General features: G+C 38.6%; 1 protein-coding gene across 9 annotated transcripts in view; it reads left to right on the top strand.

Annotated features, from left to right (window-relative positions):
* PHLDB2 (pleckstrin homology like domain family B member 2) overlaps nucleotides 1-21,753 on the top strand; it is a 67,060-nt gene that overhangs the window by 31,144 nt on the left and 14,163 nt on the right. For 4 of the 9 annotated variants that reach the window (XM_041410856.1, XM_041410857.1, XM_041410854.1 and 1 more), the window contains exons 7-14: nucleotides 6,501-6,629; nucleotides 10,167-10,322; nucleotides 11,078-11,188; nucleotides 11,924-12,013; nucleotides 15,172-15,315; nucleotides 16,111-16,284; nucleotides 16,933-17,073; nucleotides 17,650-17,749. In XM_041410856.1, the coding sequence (XP_041266790.1) occupies nucleotides 6,501-6,629; nucleotides 10,167-10,322; nucleotides 11,078-11,188; nucleotides 11,924-12,013; nucleotides 15,172-15,315; nucleotides 16,111-16,284; nucleotides 16,933-17,073; nucleotides 17,650-17,749 (1,045 nt within the window). The remainder of the gene's footprint in view (nucleotides 1-6,500; nucleotides 6,630-10,166; nucleotides 10,323-11,077; nucleotides 11,189-11,923; nucleotides 12,014-15,171; nucleotides 15,316-16,110; nucleotides 16,285-16,932; nucleotides 17,074-17,649; nucleotides 17,750-21,753) is intronic. The other 5 variants (XM_041410860.1, XM_041410859.1, XM_041410858.1 and 2 more) reach the window with 4 other exon arrangements.

The following is a 21,753-nucleotide window of genomic DNA, read 5'->3' as shown; positions in this document are numbered from 1 at the left end:
GTAGTGCACACCCTCAGCGGTGTTGAAAGCATTTTCCTTGCCTTTGTGATTCTGCCACCACACACATTGGAAGCAACTTGTATTGGTTTACTTGGGTTTTGAAAATCAGAGCTATGGGTGATTGCCATTTCAGAAAGATGACAGAAACTTTCAGCAACCCTGCTGGACTTGGCATAGTTTTAGTGTGGTACCTGGCCTGTCTACGAGCTACAAGTGCTGTCGGGACTCAGTTGTCCTGTGTGGAGTAGCTACTTCCATAGCTGTTTACATGGTCTGTACTTTCAGCTATGCTGGAAACCATGCTAGGATATGGAGAAAAGTCCAGCTTTTGCCTCCTTGTCTGGCCTTCTTGAGAACAGCTTCCTTTCTTCTTCCTTTCTTCTTCCATTCTTCTCTACAGAAAAAGATGATGACCTACATATGTGAATATCAGTTATTAAGCTATTAATCACAAGTTCCATTTATGCAGAGAGAGCCCTGATAAGTCCTTTGTAACACAATTTGACAGATACAGCTTGAAGCTCTCTGGGAAAGAGCTTATTTATGGATCTTGACAAAATTACTTGAGTGCAGCTTGCTCTAGAGGGAGCTGAGCTGGGCAGTAGCCGAAACGAGCAAGCAGGTGGAGTTTTTCCCTTTTCCCTGCCACCAGGGCGTAGCTCCCTGTAGTTACCATGGCAATTCTGTTAGCCTACAATAATGATGTGGTTGTTTCCTGTGGAACAGCACCTCAGTCCCAGGGTGCCATTTGTGTTTGCGACGTCTCTCTGATGAACCTTTGCTCGTGAGACCAGGATTGATATTTGTCCATAAGGAAATTGGAGAAAATGGTATTTGCATGGATGTCATCCAGCACTGCAATGTACTTTGTTTTCACACAGTGGTTCAATAATCTGTGCCATCTTAAAACATGCAGCCCAGCATATGTGGAGAAGGATGGTTAATGATTCCCTACACCTTGTGTCTCCAAGTAAAGCATGAGGCTGAAAGTAACAGCATAACCAGGGAAAGAAAAACTCGATCAGTAAGCATGAATAAACAAGAAAAACTGAAAATTAGTAGTGAATTCAGCAGATGTGCTGTGGGAAGTAATCACAGCTAAATGGGAGTTTTGGGAGACCTCTTCAAAACAAGTATTTATGCAAAAGTTGAGAGTCTTAAAAAAGAGAGGGAGATTGTTCCGTTTCTTCTAGAGGACCTTTGCCTTATGTCATGGAGAAATATGTACTATGGAACTCCTTTATCAGCCTGGGTTTCCTGTCCCTTTTCAGGAGCAGCTGGCAGGGGATAACTCATCTTTTTTTGGAATACATTTAATTTTGTCCACATGCCTTTGTGGATATTTTTGGATATTTTGTGGATATTTTGTAGATATTGTGAATATTTTTTTCAGTCATTAACAGAATATATCAGACATGCTAAAACATTTGAAGCTCAGCTTCTGCTGAATTTGTACTGCAAAGACTTGCAAGAATAGAGTAAAGGAAATAGCAGCTGTCTGATGAGCCATCAGCAATCAAAGTTAGATATACTGGTTGCCCCTCTCCTCAATCCTTCCTCTTCTGGACGCAAAATTCCCACTGCTGGATTTTATCCTGAAGAATGTGACAAATTTATGTCTTACAGCATAGCCTCTTAAATATTTACTGGTCAGATTCCAGTTCAGCAAGATGTAAGCAAGTATTTTAAAAGGATGAGCTACCATGTCCATAACATTACCTGTCTCCTTAAGACACAATGAACAAGATTAGATGTTTAGAGGAATACTTGTATCTGCTGGATATATCCACATAAGGATATCCTGTAGAGAGAACACTAATGACCACGAAGAGGATTACAAAGACTCAAGGAGAAAAACCTGAATTCACGAGCTTTCTTTTAAAACATTCATGACAGAAGTATCAGAATGAGTTATGTCCCTAATGGGAATTCCTCTTACTGTCATCTAGATATTGAAGACTATAAGAATTTGAATTTTCTAACTTGAATGGTTTTTTCTTGTGGTTTGGATGATTGTTTCCTCTTTTATACTCATGAAGGAACAGTGCTATAGAATCACAGGCTTTCTTTTGTCCCTCCATGTGTTCACTGGGACAACACATTGTAATGGTCAGAGAATGAGCTTAGAAATTCCAAAATACTGGAGTAGTCTTAGGAGCAGGTTAATGTGTGCACCTATTGGGATTTATTTACTTGAAGCAGAGGGATTGCTTACTCTGATTTAAAATGCCTATTAGTAGATTAATAGATGCATCTGAAACAAAACTATTGAGATCTGTTGTATAGATGCCATCACTGAATACAAACTGTTATGTAATAAATTAGTTACCACTTACACAGGAAAAAAAAACTACTATGAACAACCTTCTTCTGTCTTACTATGTTCCTTTTCATATGCCTGTTATTTTCTTAATAGCTTTTGTCATGGAACTGACTGGGATTTAGTGACAAAGAATAAAATTGTGACAAGTTTCATGCATCTGTCCTTAAAGAGATAAAAGAATGCAAGAAAGAGTAGTTAGAAAATACAGAAAAGGAGCATGTACAGTTTCCACAGGAGACTGTTTTATTTCAGTGGGGTTTTCTGGTCAGTTATATGCAATTACATTTCTCAGAAACCTGTGAGACTTGTGAGACTAGCTGATTCCATACAGAGAAGGACTGACTGTGCATGTCTGAAGTCTAATGTGGTTTATGAGATGTTGCCACCTTAAAACATGATGATTTATAAGTCAGTTGGACTGAGGAAGATCCTGGAGTATTTCAGACTAGGTCATGAAAAGTATTAGAAGTGAATCATTCAACTTGTTGGGATTTTTCTTTCATTTGCCTTGAAGGCTTATTTACAATTTCTCTCTGAAACTAACACATACCTTGGCATTTGGAGAGGGTTTTTTTATTTGTTTGGGGGGGTCTTGTGGGTTTTTATGTTGTTTTGGAGGACAGGGAGATTTGGAACATTGGTGAGTAAGCCCAAATCACCTAGCCATACAATGCATTTCACAGTGAGCTGAAAAAAATGATAGTGTTCTTACTTGTTTAGGGAGTTTTTGTCCAGTTTTTAGCTGGATTTTCAAGAAGTTTTCTCTATTCCATCCAATTTACTCTTAATTTCTTCAGAGTTTCGATGAGTTTATGAAGAAATGTTGGTTCACAGAGCATATGTCCATGCAGCCACATGTTGGTCTACAATTTTAGCCAGCCAGCCTGCATGCAATAGAAGACTGGGATGAAAGACAAATTGAAAAGCAGCAGCTCTCTGCAGAAAGGGTGTGGAAAACCACTAAGGCTTAAAGTGGCAGTATTGATCAGGCATAGGGCATTTCAACCACTGACTGGAGACAGCACTGAAGCAATTTTGTTTCTCCTTCTTCCTGTTTCCATTCCTGTAGGGGCTATGATTTGCCTTTAACACCATCCTTTTCTCTCCTCTCTGTCATGATCATCTATGAGATGTGTTGTGTATATACAGTCTTTTTTTTTTTTTTCTCTTTCTTTGCCCTCAAATCAATTTTACCAGATCTAAAGGTTGGTTTCCTTTTCTGACTCATGTTGGTATCTTAGGGTTGGTATTCATACTGTGTATTCTCTGCTGACATCCCGTCTCTGCCTTTGGGGACAGTGTCACATGTCAATTATTTTTACTGCTGTCCTCCACAATTCCCAGAAGTCCTCCAAAACTGATCCAAGCATTGCCCCAAGCATGATCAAACCCCAAGTCAGTCCTGCTTTGTATTCGGGCTGACCCCCACATTTGTTCATAACATTCACGTAGAGGCAGACCATAGGCCAAGTTGGGCAGTAGGCTAAGACCAGATGTTGCACTAGTTTTCTCTGGAAATAGGACGTTAAAAATTCAGCCAGACTGCAGCTGATGTGCCTCTGGCTTTCTGCAGAGACGTATTAACCACATCCCAGCTCCTGCAGTTAAATGAGGATGAGCAGCGGGAGCATGGGTTCTGTTCTCAGCCGTTGCCGCCTGTTGCTCTGGAGCAAACAGATATGGAGTCATCCACAGGCCTGCCACAGCTGCATCTTGCACAGGCTTGCAAGGTCACAAATCTTTCCCCTTCTAGAAGAACTTGTCTTGATTCATTTATAGAAAACACTGTATGAAAAATTTCTCATTCAAATACTTTTTTTGAATTAAATGGACTTCACCAGTGCACAGCCTGAGACATCAGTGAACTTAACTCCACAGCTGCAAAACATGTACTGTCTCTCATTGCTGAAAGCGATATTTCCTGTTAAGACTGCACATTTTGAAGGGAGCCAATTTGGCGGGATATTAGCACTTCCTATGCTATAAATAGACCAGATGAGTATCGCTTTCAATCTCAAAGGAACACATTTCTAATTTCTTGAGGCATGTAACAGTATCTCTGGCAGGATTCTCAGGGAGTTTTATCCTTGTTGGTGATGTCTCCTCACACTCAAGGTTCGACTTGCTTGTTGATGAATGAGCATGCTAATAGCAGTGCGTAGACATTTAGAGAGCTATTTATAGCTTCAGAGGCACTGCAGCTAAGGTGAGAGAAGTCCATGCTGCTTTGAATGGCTAGGTGGACAGAAAAGGCAAGTGTGAAACAAGGTGGTAGACTGTGAGCTGAATGTTAAATGGACAACAGAGTTTGTGAGGAGGGGAGCTACCAGTTTATTCATAGCTTTCTTTCTGTATTGGAAGTAAGCAATTTGGGATTCAGCAAATTGGGCTTCTTGGGAACAGTGGTCTGGAGGTGACATCGCAGGAGTTGCATGCTTCTCCCTCACTGTGCAGCTCCCTTGTGCTACAGTCTCTCTATTTCTGATGCCTGCTGCTGCTGTTGTAAGACAGGCTAGTCTTACAACAGCACAGTACAGGAAGTTCAGGTCATAGAATATGCTGGCTCAGTTGCTCATTTTCACAAGTTTAATAAAATGTATTTGTGTTCAGCATAATGTTCATCTGATTGTATGAACTGAGGAGCTGCACGTGTAAATGAACATAATGGAGCTGGGACTCTGGTTGATGTTGAACTTCAATAAAAATTCTTCCTGTTGTTTTTAAATACTGGGAAAACTGAATCCCAGCTCCTGGTCCCACTCAGAGATAAAACCATAAAGAAAGCAGGCAGCTAGCACATGTTTATTACTATGCCTCTGCCATGCATTACGGTTTGAGAAACATGTCAGGCATAGCAAAGATTAAGTTCTCCCACAGTTTGAAATGGCAAGTACTGTGTAGTGAAAGACATTCCTTCTTTATGGCAAAGGGTGATCCAATGTCCGATCATACAGTGCCTGTGTACCACACATTTGATTTCAAAATTAAATAGTAGTTGGGACTGCAAAAAATGGAAATGAGTAGATGCTGTGACAGAACTCAACTGTTTTTGGAGTATCAGAATACTGCTAATTCTTGAGTATTAAGGAGAGCTAGAGACCATCCGGAAGGAAATGCATTACCACAGAACAACAAGTAGGAGAAGAGAGCTCTACAGGTGTAATGCTAGAAGATAGCAGAGAGCCTGGCTTCAGGGACCTACTTGATTATTTATGCCTGGCATATCAGGCATAAATTGTTTTTTCCAGTTATTAATTGCTGAATTGGAGAAAATGCATTTGCCATGTCGGCTAGTGAAAGACATTGAAAAAATGGTCTGTGCTCTGATTTATTGGTTCCCAAACTTCGGTCTATAGATAAATAACAGTACAGCCAAGCTTTAAGTGATGTGCAGCCAGTCTTTGGAATAGTATTGCAGAGTAAATCATGTAGTATTTGATTACAAAGATTAAAAGGCCAAAGGCTTGGGAGGGTGAGAAGCAGTGTTCTGAGTACTGCTGCTTGAGTGGAGCAAAAGGAAAGCTGAACTAGTTGAAGGAGGTCAGGAAAGCTGTCCCCTGTGATCCCCATGGACATGTTGCAGTTCCTATATCCTGAAGCAAATTTGCTGGATCACTTGGTGTTTCTGCTGCAACAGGATTTCCTGGTCAAGAGTTATTTCTTTATAATGCTCTGTCTCATTCTGGCTTTTCACTGCTTCCTAAATGTACTTATCTGTGCAGAGCCACGCAGGCATGAAATTGATTCTCCTAGGAAGGTCCATTTCTCTCTCACTGCAAAACTGCAGTAATTTTCCATCTACTTTGCTTCCTAAAAGCTACTTTTTCTCTCTCAGCTTCATCAGTTACCTCACTGACATGGCTACAGTTCCATTATTTATTTATTTTTTTACATTAGGTGAGAGAAGTGTTTGGGTGTGGGTCTTTAACAGCATTGTCCAGGCACAGGTCCAAAGCACAGTGATGAGGGAGAGAATTAATCACCCCACTAAAATGATGAATGTTTTGTTTTGTTTTGTTTCTTTTGCATCCCACCACTGCGTTTCAACTAACGAGTTTTCTGTCTCTGACCTGCGTGCTTCAACTGTTTAGTAAGGTTTTGCCACACACTGTCATAATCACTAACAACTGCTTGGGTTTGAAGGTAATTGTCTTTATTTTTCTGGTTCATGCTTCAGGAAAAATTAAAACTTGATGCTGAGAGGGAAAAACTAGAGAGGCTTCAGGAGCTTTACTCGGAGCAGAAGACGCAGCTTGATAATTGCCCTGAGTCCATGAGGGAACAGTTACAGCAGCAGCTGAAGAGGGTCAGTAGCAAGTTTCAAGATTGCACTAATTTTTTTTATTTTGTTAATTTTTAATTTCCTTTTTTTTTTTTTTTTTTCTTGTAGCTAAGTGTAACATTTTCTCTTTCAAGTATCCAGTGTGTGAACATATTTGCAACTTAGACTCGTAATAGTCATGGGAGTTATGGCTTGGGGTTTTTTTTGTGGAATGCTTGTAAGAGATTATGTTCATGATTGCAAACAAGTAACCTGCAAATGTGTGGATTAGAAATCATTTGGTGTTGAATATTTCTAAAGCTGTCCATCACTTGCCTGTAATTAGCCCTTTAGGCCTGCTGGGTGATGTGGGAGCTGTTGTGATGTTTAGATGGATGGTAGAACATAATTCTTTACCTGTGTGAGCAAAGACAGGAATTGGTCTGTAAATTACCCTCTCAGTGAAGCTATGGATTACTTCTTTTTTTCAATATATAACTTAGCTGTTAGCCTGAACTGTAGTTTGGAAAATTAATTTTGAAGATTTTACCACTTTCTAAAATAGCTTTATTTTGTTCTATATTTTCAACAGTGTCACACTGGTATAAATAATCTTTTCATAAAGTCTGATTGCAACTCGATTTTAGTTTGTATTGTTTGTAAGCAAAAAAATTAGAATATTGTCAGTGAAAGGACCCTTAGTTTCTGTGAAAAAATCTTAGTATTCATTAACCTTCAGTACATTATACAGCACATATAGTTAGCTTTAGTTGATGGGGGAAATAATTTTAAAAGCATCAGTATGGGAAGCCCAAGAGGCCATCTAAAATTTAAATCTTTTTTTCTGTCTTGGGTATTTGTGTCAGGAATAAAAAAAGGCTCGTTTGCTTTATAGGAAATACTCTTTAGATGTTGTTTGATTTGTGGAAATCTATTTTGTGTTTTCAAAGAGCAAAAATAAATAGCCCAGCTTTGGAAACAACAATGTTAAATTCTCAGTTGCTACAGAAAGTTTGCTTGTTTTGAGACACTTAAAACTTTTGTGTGTTACCTTAAAAAAAAAGGGGGGAGTATTATGTAATGTCTCATACATATTAAAAGGAAAGGAAGCTTTTCCTCTGCAGTCACATGCTTGAATGTATTAATTCATGAGATGCTGCAGTCTTGTTGCTGTGGGATGGTAGTAAATCTCTTTTCACTATTGACCACCAAGATTCTTCTAAAAATCTGTTTGGTTAATTTTTTAAATTTGTATTTTTTGAATTATTTTTGTTCCTTGCAAGTTGTCTTAACAATTAATTTGGATTTGAAAGTGGGACAAAACTTGAAATGTGGGGGTATGGTTAAGTGTCCAGTTCTATTGCACATTGTTCCAGGCCAGTTGTAATGGGAGTTTGCTGTGGCTGCTGTGGTCCATGCAGTAGAAATTATCACTGAACTAGTGCCTGGTAGCTCTCAAAGTGATCTCAAAAGGTGAGAGCAGTCATGAAATGATTTTAAGTATTGTACCCAAAATAGAGAAAATATCTTCCCCAAAAATAACTGGGATTCCCAACAACAGAAGGACATGGACCTGTGTGAGTTCAGAGGAGGCCAGAAAGATGACCAGAGGGCTGGAGCACTGCTCTTGTGAAGAATGGCTGACAGAGCTGCGTTCAGCCTGGAAAAGAGAAGGCTCCAGGGAGCCCTTACAGCTCCTTCCAGTATCTAGAGGGGTCTTCTGCAAAATTGGAGAGGCACATTTTAAAAGAGCAGGTAGTGATAACCCAATTACTTTAAATTGAAAGAGGGGAGGCTCATATCAGATGTTAGGCAGAAATTTTTTACTCGGATGTTGGTAAGGCTCTAAAACAGGTGGCCCAGAAAACTTGTAGATTCCTCATCCATGAAAGTGTTAAAAGCCAGGTTGGATGGAACTTTGAGCAACTTGGTCTAATGTAAGGTACCCTGCCCGTGGCAGGGATTTGGAATGAGGTCATCCTTAAGGTCCCTTCCAACCCAAACCATCCTGTGAAATACCTGAGTCTGCAACATGTTCTGTTGTGCTACTTTACTGACAATGAGGAGGGCATGAAGGAGACAAATTCCCAGTAGTTTCCTGGGGCTTCAGTAATTTTTGCCCAGGGGAGTGAGCTGCCAATTTCATTGTAGCAGCTGGCTGCAGGGTGGGTCTGGAGTTTGGGTTGGAGTGGGCAGATGACAAATTCTTTCTTTCCTGTGCCTGAAACACATATATACCCTCCCTGTTGGGCAGGAAGTGTATTTTAAATGCCCCCAGTTGGCTTTTTCATCATCAGTTGCCTTCTCGGAAGTCTGTTCTACTGCCTCAGTAGCAATTACTGTTGTGTACAATAGGCTGCATTCACTGACTTTCATGGCCCAGGCAAAGCCCTTTTGGTTTTTTTAGGGATGCTGAAGATGTCTGGCTAGTTCTGTATTGTAGGTAACTGCTTTCCTGTAAATTTTAGCCTGCATCTTTGCTTTTGATCTCTTCACTATCTCCTGCAAGTGAAGAGCACATCTTTAGAGAGTTAGGGGAAGATGTTTGTATTCCATGTAGGAACTTGGATTCTTCAGTTTCTGCATCCTGTGTCTTTCTCTGGTACACTGGAACCTGCTTTTGAATTCCTTTTGTAGAGACCTATCTTAGTAGTAGCTTATCTGGGCCACTAACCTTTGCCTTAGGTTGAAATAAGAAAAGGAACAAGTTTGCATTCTTCCAGGATGTAGGTTTTCTTGTGTAGCAAGTCATGTGCTTGTTTTAAAGAGCTTTAACATTTACTAATGCTGCAATTATTGAATACACCATTTTCTTCAGCACTCTGAAACATGTAAACAGGAATTCATATTATAAATGCACAGATGTTGCAGGAGGGAAGATTAGCATTCCTTTCTTGTGCTGAAAAGCGCCATGAGTTTTATCTCATCATCCCTAAGCGGAAGGCAGATGTGTTCTTTTTCTTGGTTCATTTCTGCAGCATTTGACTTCTTCTTTTTCTGACAAAACATGGTATCAGTTCAGGGGAATGCATAAAAAATGGGCTGATACTTTTTCTGAATTACTGTCTGTACCTATTGGCTAGGGTGGATGACTAGAGTCCTTAATTGCACAGCGAGCAATTTTCAGCAGTTATTTCCATGTGCAGTTTTCCGGGGTACTGGTGCAATACTTCGTCCTTTTTGGTTGGAAAGCAGATGTCCTCTGAGTTTGGCATGTGACAACCTCACCAGGTGGGTTCAGGCTTTGGTGGTGTCCCAGCCAGGCTACAGCAGAGCCCAGCCAGCTTGGGAGGCTGCACTTGCTCTGAGCCCTGCAAAACAGCTCCCTCACAGTACAGGTGCTTCTTAGCAAGAGGCACAGTAGGGGTGATGGAGAAAGCAACATCAAAATAATAATTAGCCCTGTTTACTCTCTTATTGTGCAAGAAGGTCATTAAAAGTATTGAGATCCTAGTGAGACATGTTGTAGGAAATATATAAATGTAGGTCAATTTTTGTGTTTGTTTGTAAGTACCTCTACTGTGGTGTCAGCAAAAGCATTACTGTGCTTTTTTATATTACTTTTTTCTTTTTTTCCTTAAGGATGCTGATATTCTGGACATAGAAAGCAAACACTTTGAAGATTTAGAATTTCAGCAGCTTGAACATGAAAGCAGGTTAGATGAAGAGAAGGAAAATCTGACAAAACAGCTCCTGCATGAAGTAGCTGAATATCAGCGCAGCATTGTCAGTAGAAAGGTAACAGCACCGACACTCAATTAATTTGTTCTTTGTTGTTGAGCATAAGGGCAAGGAAATGGATGTACAACCTGCCCATCTGCAGGAAATAATGTAAAACGTTCATCCTTGAAAGAGTTTTTGAAGCAGAGCAAAGACAATGGCCCAGTGACATCCCACACAGATCAAATAATGCACTTATCCAACAAGAAAGAAATTAATAACATTTCATGCCCTGTTTGCATATTTCATGTGAAAATCAAACCCTTTAATTTGCTCAAAAAAAAGTACCAAAGTTGGATTTTTTTTCCTCTTTAAGAAAGGAGATTTGTACTCTCAGGACAAAACTGCAGTTATTTTAGGCTTGATACTGATTTTGCTGTTAAATGGTTTTGTTAAAATAATAGTAGAACACCAAATTAAGAAAATACAGTAATTAAAAAAATTGTTTGAAAGGTCTTAATCCATTAATACCACTTTTTTGAGAAATCAGAGGTTGGATCTCTAAGCCAGTTCTGTTCAGTATATAGATGCTTGTCACTATATTATCAAAGAATACGTGCAATTATTCTTTTGTCTCTTGAATAAGTTTTCACTTTACTGTCTAATTCTTACTTAATTATTTCCTTCAGAGGAATGAGCTGTCTTGTATAAACTTATTTTCCTGCTGCTTAGTCATGCATATGAATAAGTGAACTTTCATGAACAGGATCTTTGCTGCAGGTTGTCTTGAGATTTGAAAATAAATCACATAAATTGTTGTTTTCTTATATTAGGAAAAGATTTCTGCTCTCAAAAAACAAGCCAATCATATTGTCCAACAAGCACAAAGAGAACAAGATCATTTTGTAAAAGAGAAAAACAACTTAATAATGATGCTGCAAAGGGTAAGTATTTTTTGTCTTTCAAACATTTTTAGCAATAAAAGAGCATTTCATAGAATAAAAAAATGTAGAGCAGAAGAAGAGTATCAGTTGTGCAGAAGATAGCAAGTTGGTAATAATGTGACAGACATTCACTTTCAGAAAAAAAGGAAATCTTTTGCATTCAGTCAGCAGATATTCTTAAGAGAAAACACTACTGGCATTTGATAATCAAGAGCGTTTTAGAGGTGCCCTCTTTCCCAAGGATTCAAGCAGAGGCACCCACCCATGTACTAAAGCTGGAAGCCTGTGTTCCTCGTGTGGCTAGTGGGACTCTGTACAGAGTGCTCAGATTTTTGGCTTGTAACAGCTCCTGCGAGGCCATGAGATGAGCTACTTCCCATCAGCTAACATCTGGTTAATAAGAAGCTGGCATGAACCCTTCATGTCCATTTTATGTTCTGCTTTTAATCATGAGAGAAACCATGTTTAGCTCACCAAGGAGAACCATCATTTTCAAAACGCTGAAGGAGCACTTACTTGGTTTGGCTATGGTTGTTAAATAAAGCATTTCATTTGTTTTTTGTTCTGTACATCCAATTTTGTTCACTTCTGTTCTAAAAGGATGAAGCTGAAGCTCTGCTGTGTAGTTTCAGTATTGTATCCCATAGTGTTTCTTCACATAGTTAAGGAAATGGCTAACATTTATTTTCATTACGTGACTGTTGGTATTTAATATAAAATGTCTGGTTTTAACAGGAAAAAGAAAATCTCTGTAATCTGGAAAAGAAATATTCCACACTTTCTGGAGGAAAGGGATTTCCTGTCAGTCTCAATAGTCTGAAAGAGGTAAAGAGTTTCTCTGCTTTTGACGTTACCATAACTAACTTTTAATAATGCTTCATACAAAAGCACTTCTGTATGTAGTATTGAGTGAAGTCCTAGTCATCAAATCTTTACAAAGTAATTTCATACAATTTTTTTAACTTATTCACAGAAGGCTAGATTCATTAATGAGCAAAAATGAGCTTCTCTTAACATTCTTCCAAATGTAACTGGTATCACTTTAATCTCTTGCTGTGGAGAAATTATTGGTTTTATGTGTGTGGAGTGTGCGTGTATGTCTAATTTTCTCAAAGTAGACAATTAAACCTCATTGAAGAAGAATGAGATCTGGGAATAACTGTTCAAGTAAAAATACAGTTGGTCTTATTTTTGCCCTGTAGATTTTATTATTGCCTCCCCTCCCTCATTCTAAGGCTTTTTACCAAAGCATGACAAGTGTACATTTTGTTCTTTTTAAAAAGCATTGATTTGAAGACTTCAAGCTATTGTGGTTTCTAAGATACATATTGAACTATTTATTTCACTTTTTTAACAGTTAGAATAAGCAGAAAATTTAACATTTAAAATACACTGACAGGCATCTATGGCTGCTTCATTAACTTCTGCTTAAGAGTTTTGACTGAACTTGCTGGATGTGCTTGTATTGCAGGGCTGACCAAGGTCTGCCACATATAATGATGTAGGTGCTACTCTGGCAAGTTGGGCTCTCGAAGTCTAAAGCAACCACAACCTTTCAGCACCTGGGAACTGGTGTCTTACTTATCTGATCTCTGAGTTCCAAGTGTACAGTTTCACACTTGTCTGTGGGATTGAGCACCCACCCTTGCTTGCTTAGACTTTTAGTGTCCTAGGTTGTGTTCTTATCTGGACATCTGACCTCCCACCAGGACATCTGGCAAGTCTAAGCTTCATTTTTCTCCTTTTGAGATGGATCTGCCCATTCTCTCCCTAGAGAGAGGGTGCTATCTGGTTGGTTTTTTTCACATACACTTCATGGCTTGTTTATTCACGTACTTCAAAATGCAACTGCATTATGTGAGGCTACACTCTTTTTAATGAAATGGATTATTCAGTGGCGTCAGTGTGATCACCGCAGTGCAGTCAGGACTTACTCCAGGGCAAATAAGAGAAGGAACAGCACAGGTTATTGTTTCATCCTCAGTGTTTCCATAGGCTCTATCCTACAAAAGAAATACCTTTGCCAGATGTCATGTTTGCCTTGGTCCAGTTTAGTTCTTCTCTGACTGTCCTGGTACTTTTGAAAATCAGGCACCAAAGACAGGCTGACAGAGACTGCTGGCACAGCAGTTCATTTCACCATAGGGTTGCTATGCATCAGCCGAGTCTGTGGTCTAATGTTTGCCAGTCCTCTTCATCAAAGCACACATTTGTAACCCTCTGCATCCATTGTGAGCTGACTCACAGCCTGCACAGCAAGAGAGAGAGTAACACTGCCTCACGTAAAGAAGCTGGATGCTTATCCCAGTACTTAAATAAGCAAGGAAAATCAATGCTGTTTAAAAGTTCAGTGCTGAAAAAATTAACTTGGATGACTAATCTGACTTGAAACCATTTATTTAATTAAATGTAACAGGGGTCTGAGCTAGTGCACAGCACAGTCATTTGTTCCTTAGTTTTTTATTCTCCTTCTAAATCCTCACTGGCATTGTGAGTCAGAACTGAATATTCTTCATATAAAGGTGAAAGTGTTTATGTCTTTAAGATTAACATAATATTGCATTGCAGAATTGCTGAGTTTTGGTTACTGATAAACTGCCACTACAAGACAGTTAAGCAAGTTTCATGTTAATTCATTCTGGATTCTGTTTTACTGCACTGTAGTCATATGCTTTGAGAGATAAACTTTAGTATCTTAGCCAGTTTCCTCAATTAATAGCTCATCAAATAATATGAGAATTAAGATTTGCCTCCTATTTGTAGAGTGCTTTGTTCACTGTATGATACATAATTTTACAGGATTGTCTTCTATGCTTGAACCAACTGATATCATACATTGAAAATTATGCTAATAGATTGTAATGTTAGTGTTTCTTTTCAAGTTGTCTTCTATGATCATTGGTAAATTTAGGCATTTCTAAAAAGAAGAAATAGTATAGCAGTCTGTGGCTTCTCTTACAGAGTTGCTGAAGCATATGTTGGTGCAGTAATAGAAACACAGCCCTTGCCACACACTGTCAGTGTGAAAGCAGCTTTACATCTTGATTTTAAAATAATCATATTTCTAGCTCTTCTTTATGGCATTGCTTCAACAGTGATTTACTCTTACTTTTGTATAGCCTTGTTTTCTATGGATAAGAAATTGGGACTTTTCACTTTTTACAGCCTGGTATCCTATGCACAATGGATTAGAATCCATATTTTACTTTTTAAAAACATTTGTGCAGTTAACACTGAAATACATGAAATAATCACGTTTTGCCCTCAAATCTGCTTGCATAAATCTCAGCAGGCAGCAGCACACTGATGTTCCTGCCATCCCTCAGTCCATCACTTTCTGTATGACTTCTTAATTTTAAAAAAAAAAAAAAAAGCAAATTGTAATGGCTGCAGGCTAATACTAGCAGCATCTTACCTGGTTCTTCTGGTAACAAATAAAACTTGGAAGTGTCTTCCAGGCGATGCAAATGGAAGATATGTTAGTGTAATTTATGAGAGCAGCTTGTCCTTATAGAAGTTCTTTCCAGTTCTGTTAGTAATTTGCTTTACTCAAATTAGCCTCATATTTAGGCAAGAAACAAATCAGGTTATTTAATCAGGGACCAAAAAAAAAAAAAAAAAGATCTCAGAATAAGATTTATTCTTCCATTTCACCCAGTCTGCTTTCCTGAGAAAGAGCTACATAATTTCCAAAGGGTATTTGCATTTTAGTAAAATCTTTTGGACGCTTAATGTACATTTGCATTTTGATTACACAAACGTTTCTGGAATTAAATTAAGAACAATTTTCAGAATCCAAGTATTTAACATTTGAAAATCTTGATGCTAATTTTATTTTATTTTATTTATTATTAAGTATTTCATTTATAACAAATATTTGGCTGAATCACTCTAAACTAACTTTCATTGTACTGGATACATTAATACTCTTGCATGTCTTTTTTGGCTTTTGCTCCTTTTAACTTCTGAATTCCTCCTTTTAGGGCTATATCAGTGTAAGTGAAATTAGTGAGCTGTATGGCAATTCCACGAGTATATCCCCTTCCACTCAGACCCCCTCAGATGTTGAAGCAGTTGCCACTGAGCCTTCCACGGCTGTGCTGACGAGCCAGCCACAAAATAAAGAGGTTTGTTTGAGAGACATTTCCCTTTGTTTGCATTGTTCTTTCATGGCTGTCTTTTTTATTTTCTTTATTTTTTTTTGTTTTTTTGGTAATTCAACATGTAACAAACTGACCCTAAAGCAAACTGCCTCTGCCAGTTACCAAGTCAGATGACAGGTTAATAGTAAAGTTGAAGGACTGCTCCAACTTTGAAGTGTCTTTGATGAAGTAGATGGGACTCTGAAGGCCAAAAAATGTGAATTCTTATGACCCAAGCAGCACGAAGTGACAAGCTTTGCCTGCCCAACACTATAATGTAATGCACCTTTGAGAAACCGTCTGTGGACAAGCTTATGACAACTTGATTAGTGGTGTTCAAGTGTTCATTTTGTTTTGTAGCTTCTTTTTCTTCTCCCCCTGTAAGGTGGTAGAAGTATATCTTGAATAGTTGTGGGATATTAATAGCTTCTACCCATCTTAGCTATTCCATGGAGTCTGTCCAGTCTGTTTTCTAGCTTACTTTCTCTTCCTCATTCTTTGTGAAATTTTGAATAAATCCCCTTTTAAAGGAATGGAATAACCTTATAATTGTAAATCGACATACTTTTGCAGTGCAATAACTCAGAAACTGGTTTAGAATTTGTCATTTGTGTGCTGCTTCTGGTAGCTCAATATGCCTTGAGAGTTGCAATAGAGTACACCTCCTTTCCTGCTAAACACTCCAACAAACAGTGCTAAAACTGCAGCTTTTATGTGCCGTATCTTTTGAGGAATTCCAAAAAGAAAACTCTGTGTGTAATTTCTCTTTTTTCTATAAAGCTAAGATCACCTCTCTGTTCTGGATTTGTGTTTCCTCACTCTCTTTCTCCTCGCTCTATTGCTCAACTTCCATCAGTCCATTGGCCTGAGGTCATGGCTACTCATGTAGATCCTATTCCTTTATCTGATACACCTCCACCTCTGCCAGCTAAGAAACACCGCAGACAACAACAGGTAACAGATTCAAAGCTGATAAATTGGGATTATTTTGTTTTGTTTGCTTTTGATATGATGGCCACAAAGTTGATTTATACATGAGGACTTTAGTGTGATACACTGTAAGTTGATTCTGCTTGCAGGGTGCTGTACTTAAAGGCACTGCTCATTTAAAAATCAACATGACGTATTATAGAATGTTTCTGAACAAAAATTCACCTTAAAATGCAGAGGCAAATACTAATATTCAGGACCCATTGTAACTTTCAGAGGACTTGCAGTTAATGTATTTGTGAAATCCTAAATTAATTTTTCATATACATATGAACAATGCCTTTCAAAAGCTGTATTGGTTTTAAGCCACCAATTCATTAAAATAACTTCCAAGGAAAAGTTTTCCTTTATAACTGGGTTCTACTTCTATGCTAGACTTAAATATTTAACACAAAAGAAAAGGTACAGGGATATTATAATAAAATGTGCGCATGAATTTAATGCATTTTTAATTCAGTATGGTTTTAATGTGATGGAAAGCACTGTGAAGCCAGGAGGTGCTCTGTATGTTAGATTTTGTTTTTTCCAGACTATTGGTATTTTCCATATAGAGTATAACTGAGCAAGTGCATCAATTCATTGTGTCAAAACTGTAACAAATTCCCTGTGAAGCATTTCAGAAGCCTGGAGGAGCGCAAGAAGCAGCACAGGGAGGGCACGTACCTCAGCGATACCCTGCCCCGCAAGAAAACAACCCTGTCTGTGTCTCCCCACTTCAACAGTGCCACGCTGGGACGCAACATTGCAAACAAAGTACGTGCCTGCTGCTATTTACAGCCTTCTGGCCTCTGCAGGAAATCCTGCACTGGGTTGCAGGGAAGGCTGGGTAGCACCGTAAGCATTATGTAACCCCCCAAATTCACACATGAAGTTGACTATGAAATGACTTGAGGGTTATTAACAAACGGGAATGTATGTGGAACCTTCTGTACTTCAGCCATTCTTCTGACCTCTGGAAACGCTGTGCTGTAGAATATTAATCGCAAATACACAATTTCTGTATCAAGGATTGTATTTTTGGGCTGGTTTAAATTGATTCTAGAGACACAACTTGTTGTTTTCTTTCCTACTGAAGGCCTCTAAATGGTAAAGATAAAGTTTATATATAAAGTGGAAATACTCTTTATTTGTGATGTGGTCAATCACCAAACAGCAGGAAGGTGAAGGTACTGCTTTGAAAACATTTTGGCCTAATAGACACTGTACACAGCTGGCTGATTGATATGACGTGAAACTAATATCCATGACAAAGCACATTATTTTGCCATTGCTGATAAAAAAAAGTCTTGAAATACAGTTTTAAGCACATATTTACAAAATTTCCTGCAGGGACATTTACCATTAGGACAGAGCAACAGCTGTGGCAGCGTACTTCCTCACTGCCTGGCAACCATGACCAAAGAGTCAGAGTCGAGAAGGATGCACAAAGGTAAGACTTTTTAATTGTTGCATTTCTTTTTAAAATCAGTGTTCAGTTTTTCAAAAATAAGCATGAAACTGGTGTTGCTATGATCAACAGGTCTGCAAAATAAAAGTTTACTTCTTGGTGACAAAAGCAAGTTCTAAATGTAACTGATTTTTTGGATATTGGCAAAGTAAGAGGTTAATATTATGATGTAGGTACATGTGTAGTTTTTAAGTACATGGTCACCAAATATAATCCCGTAAACAAGAAAAGTATATTGAAAATACACATTATGTTAACTGGGTAATTTCTGTGAGTGATTTTGAAGCAATATATTACATGTTCTTTCTTTTTCTTCCCTTTTTTTAATGTTGGTATCTTAAAAATTGTATTTCACAGGCACATATTTTTGCCTGGATAAAATCCCCAGAGAGAGATAACTTTGAGAAGCTGTGACTTGGTATTATAAGTGGTCTTAAATATTTGGGCTACAAAACAGGAAGGGAGAGAGCTGTTCTATTGTTGATTGGTGGCTAGGTTTGTTAATACGGACACAGCAATTCTGGATCCAAAAAAACTATACCTCTGAAACATAATTTTCTAGGCTATGGGATTCTATGTCTGCTGTATGTTTACTTGAGTTGATACATATATTTTTTTGCTTTAGTGAAACGTATTATTCATAAGTAACCCATCTTCAAAAAGAGACACTCCTCAGTGCCATCTGTCAGTTTAATTTCTTTCCAACATCTGCATCACTATGGTTGATGCTTTGTGTGAGGAGACGCGAATCTTGACTCCATGTTTCAGAAGGCTGATTGATTATATTATGATATATATTACATAAAATGCTATATTAAAACTATACTAAAAGAATAGAGAGAAAAGGATTCATCAGAAGGCTAGAAAGAACAGGAATGGAATGAATAACAAAGGCTCGTGGCTCTCAGAGAGTCCAAGCCAGCTGACTGTGATTGACCATTAATTAGAAACAACCAGCATGCACCAATGTTGCATTCCACAGCCATCAGATAGTTAATTGTTTACATTTCTTTCCTGAGGCTCCTCAGCTTCCCAGGAGAGAAAAATCCTAGCAAAGGATTTTTCATAAAATATCACGGCTACAGCATCACCATTATGGATACCAGTGCAAGAGGTCCTCGTGTAGAACTGCACTAAGTGAGCCTGAGCTGAGCTAGGTCCATCCCATTGTTACAGGACTTGTCACAGCTTGCAGCTCTTAAAGGTCACAGCAGTGACTGAGGTCAGTCATATGCACCAGATGACTCAACACAGGGATGGAACAAGCAAGCTGGAAAAGGATCATGACGTGCTCCCTTCCAGAGCTGACCCTGTTGTGATTTGTTGGTTTTGAGCTTTAGCTATGCAGCAGGCCTTACACAAACCTGCAGTGTTGTGGTTAACTTATCTTTACATATTTCAGGTACAATACAGAAGGAGCTTCATGCTCAGCTTGGAAAGTGCCTTCGATGTAAAGTGTGTGTAAAGGTGGAATAGCTGGAAATTATGTTCATCATTGTGATGTTATTTCAGTCTGAAAATCATGAGGGATGTTTTGGCTAAACTCTAACAAGAGATCAAGTATTTAAAATCTGAAATATTTCTGTAAAATCATTGCAAAGAGTGTTAGTGTGTGCCCTAAAGCACATTTTTAAAGTGTTATCAAACCTAACACAGGCAAGGGTTTTAAAAAGAAATCACTTCTAATGTTTAATTTTTTGTCACTGTGCAATTAAGACAATCTAGGAGTAGGGTCAGATGTCTTAAGAGTGGGAAAGAGAGAAACCTCACAAATCAAAATCTAATTATGGCCTGACAAAAATGAGAGGCAGGGGAGAAGGAGAGACATATATTCATTGAGGCAGGTGGCGTAGCACTTTTCATATGCTGTTGAGGAATCAGGTGCTATACTGCTTGTCATACTAGTTGGCTGCTATTTTTTGAAAGATCCAGCAGTTCGAATAGAAATAGAAAATTATGAAGAGAGCCTTAAGAGTACTGGGAAAGAGAACAGTTCTAGATGTCCTTTTCTGAAACATCAGCTTTGCAAAAAGGAAACAGTGCTGCTGACAGGTGCTTTATTTGAGCTGTCACAGGATTTTCAAAGGATTGTTAACAGGAAAGATATAGGAACACAAGGATCATTTGTGGCCTCTCTTAGTAGTTACTAAAGTGTTCATTCCCTTTTTGTTCAACCTCAAGCCCCTTGAATTTATTGGTATTGGAGGAACTTGAAGAGTGTAACTGCTTTGGTACTGCAGTGCCACATTTCTAGGTTGGAGAAAGCTCCTTTGTCTGGGTAACACATCACAAAGGTATTTGCAGGGCTCTTTGTGCACTGCAGTGCAGAACTCAGCGAGGACAGGAATATCCAAGTCAGGAGGATGGGGTCAGATCCCAGAGTATTTCTATCCAGCTATACAGAAGGGCCAGAGAAACAATCTTTAAGCACCTTTCATTCAGCCTTACAGGTAAAGCCTTAATAGAAGTTTCTTTGTGGTTTGAGGAGGGAAGGGACTGGGTTTATCTTGGTGGGATTTCTGGGTTCCCCTCATACTTCACACCAATACTAAGCACATGGAAGGAAAACAAACTTTCTTCAAAGTCAAAGGGAAAGAAAGTGCATTTCTGTGGAACAATGAGATTTGGGTAATGTTCTGAACATGTTGTACTGCTTCAACGCACCACACAGGTGCGTTGAAGGTAAGATTTCATAATTTTAATGGACAATGATATTCCATTTCAGGACTACTGAAATGGAATATCATTGTCCATTAAAATTATGAAATCTTACTTGTCTTCCACTAAAGTCAACAGGACTAGAGTCTGAGTAACTATGATTAATTTTATCAGGCATCTTTAAATACATATTTGAAAACCAAGTCAGATGGTATGTCAGTGGTCCTGTGGATCAGGTTTGCCTTTTCAGAATAAGTGAATACTTTTCAGAAGATCTACTGAGAAATCAGTGAGACTTTGTAAGTGTATAGAGACTAATTATACTGATAAATACGAGCTCTCTAATCTTCCTGCTCCAAAAGTTAGTTGTTCACCTAAAAAATGGTGATGAATAGATAAAAAGTGTTCACTACCTGTCATGCGTAGTGAGTCAGCACTTGCTTTCCTTGCATTTCTTTCCCCACTTGACAGGTTTTTCACCATGTCAGTTTTTACTCTGTCAGTTTTCCAAGGTGATCTATTGCAAATGACGTGGGCGTCTTTGCTTCCTGATACCTTGGGCATAGAGCTGCACCCAGCGCACTGGAACTGGGTTCAGTGGGGAGACAGGGTCTCACCTGATAAATGCCACTTCATCCACTCAGTCTGGAGCCCTGGCTATCAAGCAGTGACCCACACACTGCTATCCAAAGAGGATAATGTGCTCCAGATGTGGTGTTAGTACCTTCCTGTGCTCCTTAGAGCTTGACAGCACTGAGCAAAGTTCTAGACCAGATGTTCTGGTGTATGCATGTGGATCTGAAAACAAGTATATTCAAGGCTGGCTGGAGGCAGTAGCAGCTCGGCTGGTTTAAAGATATTATCTGAGTGTTATCACTAAACTAGTCATGGTCTGAAGTGAGTTTTCTCTAATGTGCTTTCTCCCATTTTTCTTATTTCAGTCCAAGAAGATAACTGTAAAAGTCTGAGCTGAAAAAAAAGGAAAGTTAAAAGTGAAATCAGGAAATTAAGAACAGCCTCTTGGCTTTTAATATGGAGTTCATTCTCATTGTCTTTATGCAGGAACAAGCAATATCTATGAATAAATTTTAGGCTGGATGCAGTAATAAATATTTTCATGGATTTTTAAGTAATAAATAGTCCTTATTCTAGGATTACCAAGCCGTGTTCAGTCAGTCATAGGAGCTCAAGAATTGTTACTGAAAGAAACAGTCACAATCAGTAATCTTCGCCTGAATTAAGGGCAACTTAAATGTTTTAGAGGACACATCTTTGCTGTAAATCATTAGTGGAAAAAGGTATTTCTTAGCAGCCATTCATGAGGTATT

This window comes from Onychostruthus taczanowskii, unplaced genomic scaffold, assembly GCF_017590055.1.
Source record: "Onychostruthus taczanowskii isolate IOZ18803 unplaced genomic scaffold, ASM1759005v1 scaffold34, whole genome shotgun sequence".
NCBI classification, from domain to species: domain Eukaryota; kingdom Metazoa; phylum Chordata; class Aves; order Passeriformes; family Passeridae; genus Onychostruthus; species Onychostruthus taczanowskii.
This window is presented reverse-complemented; position numbering and strand designations above follow the sequence as displayed.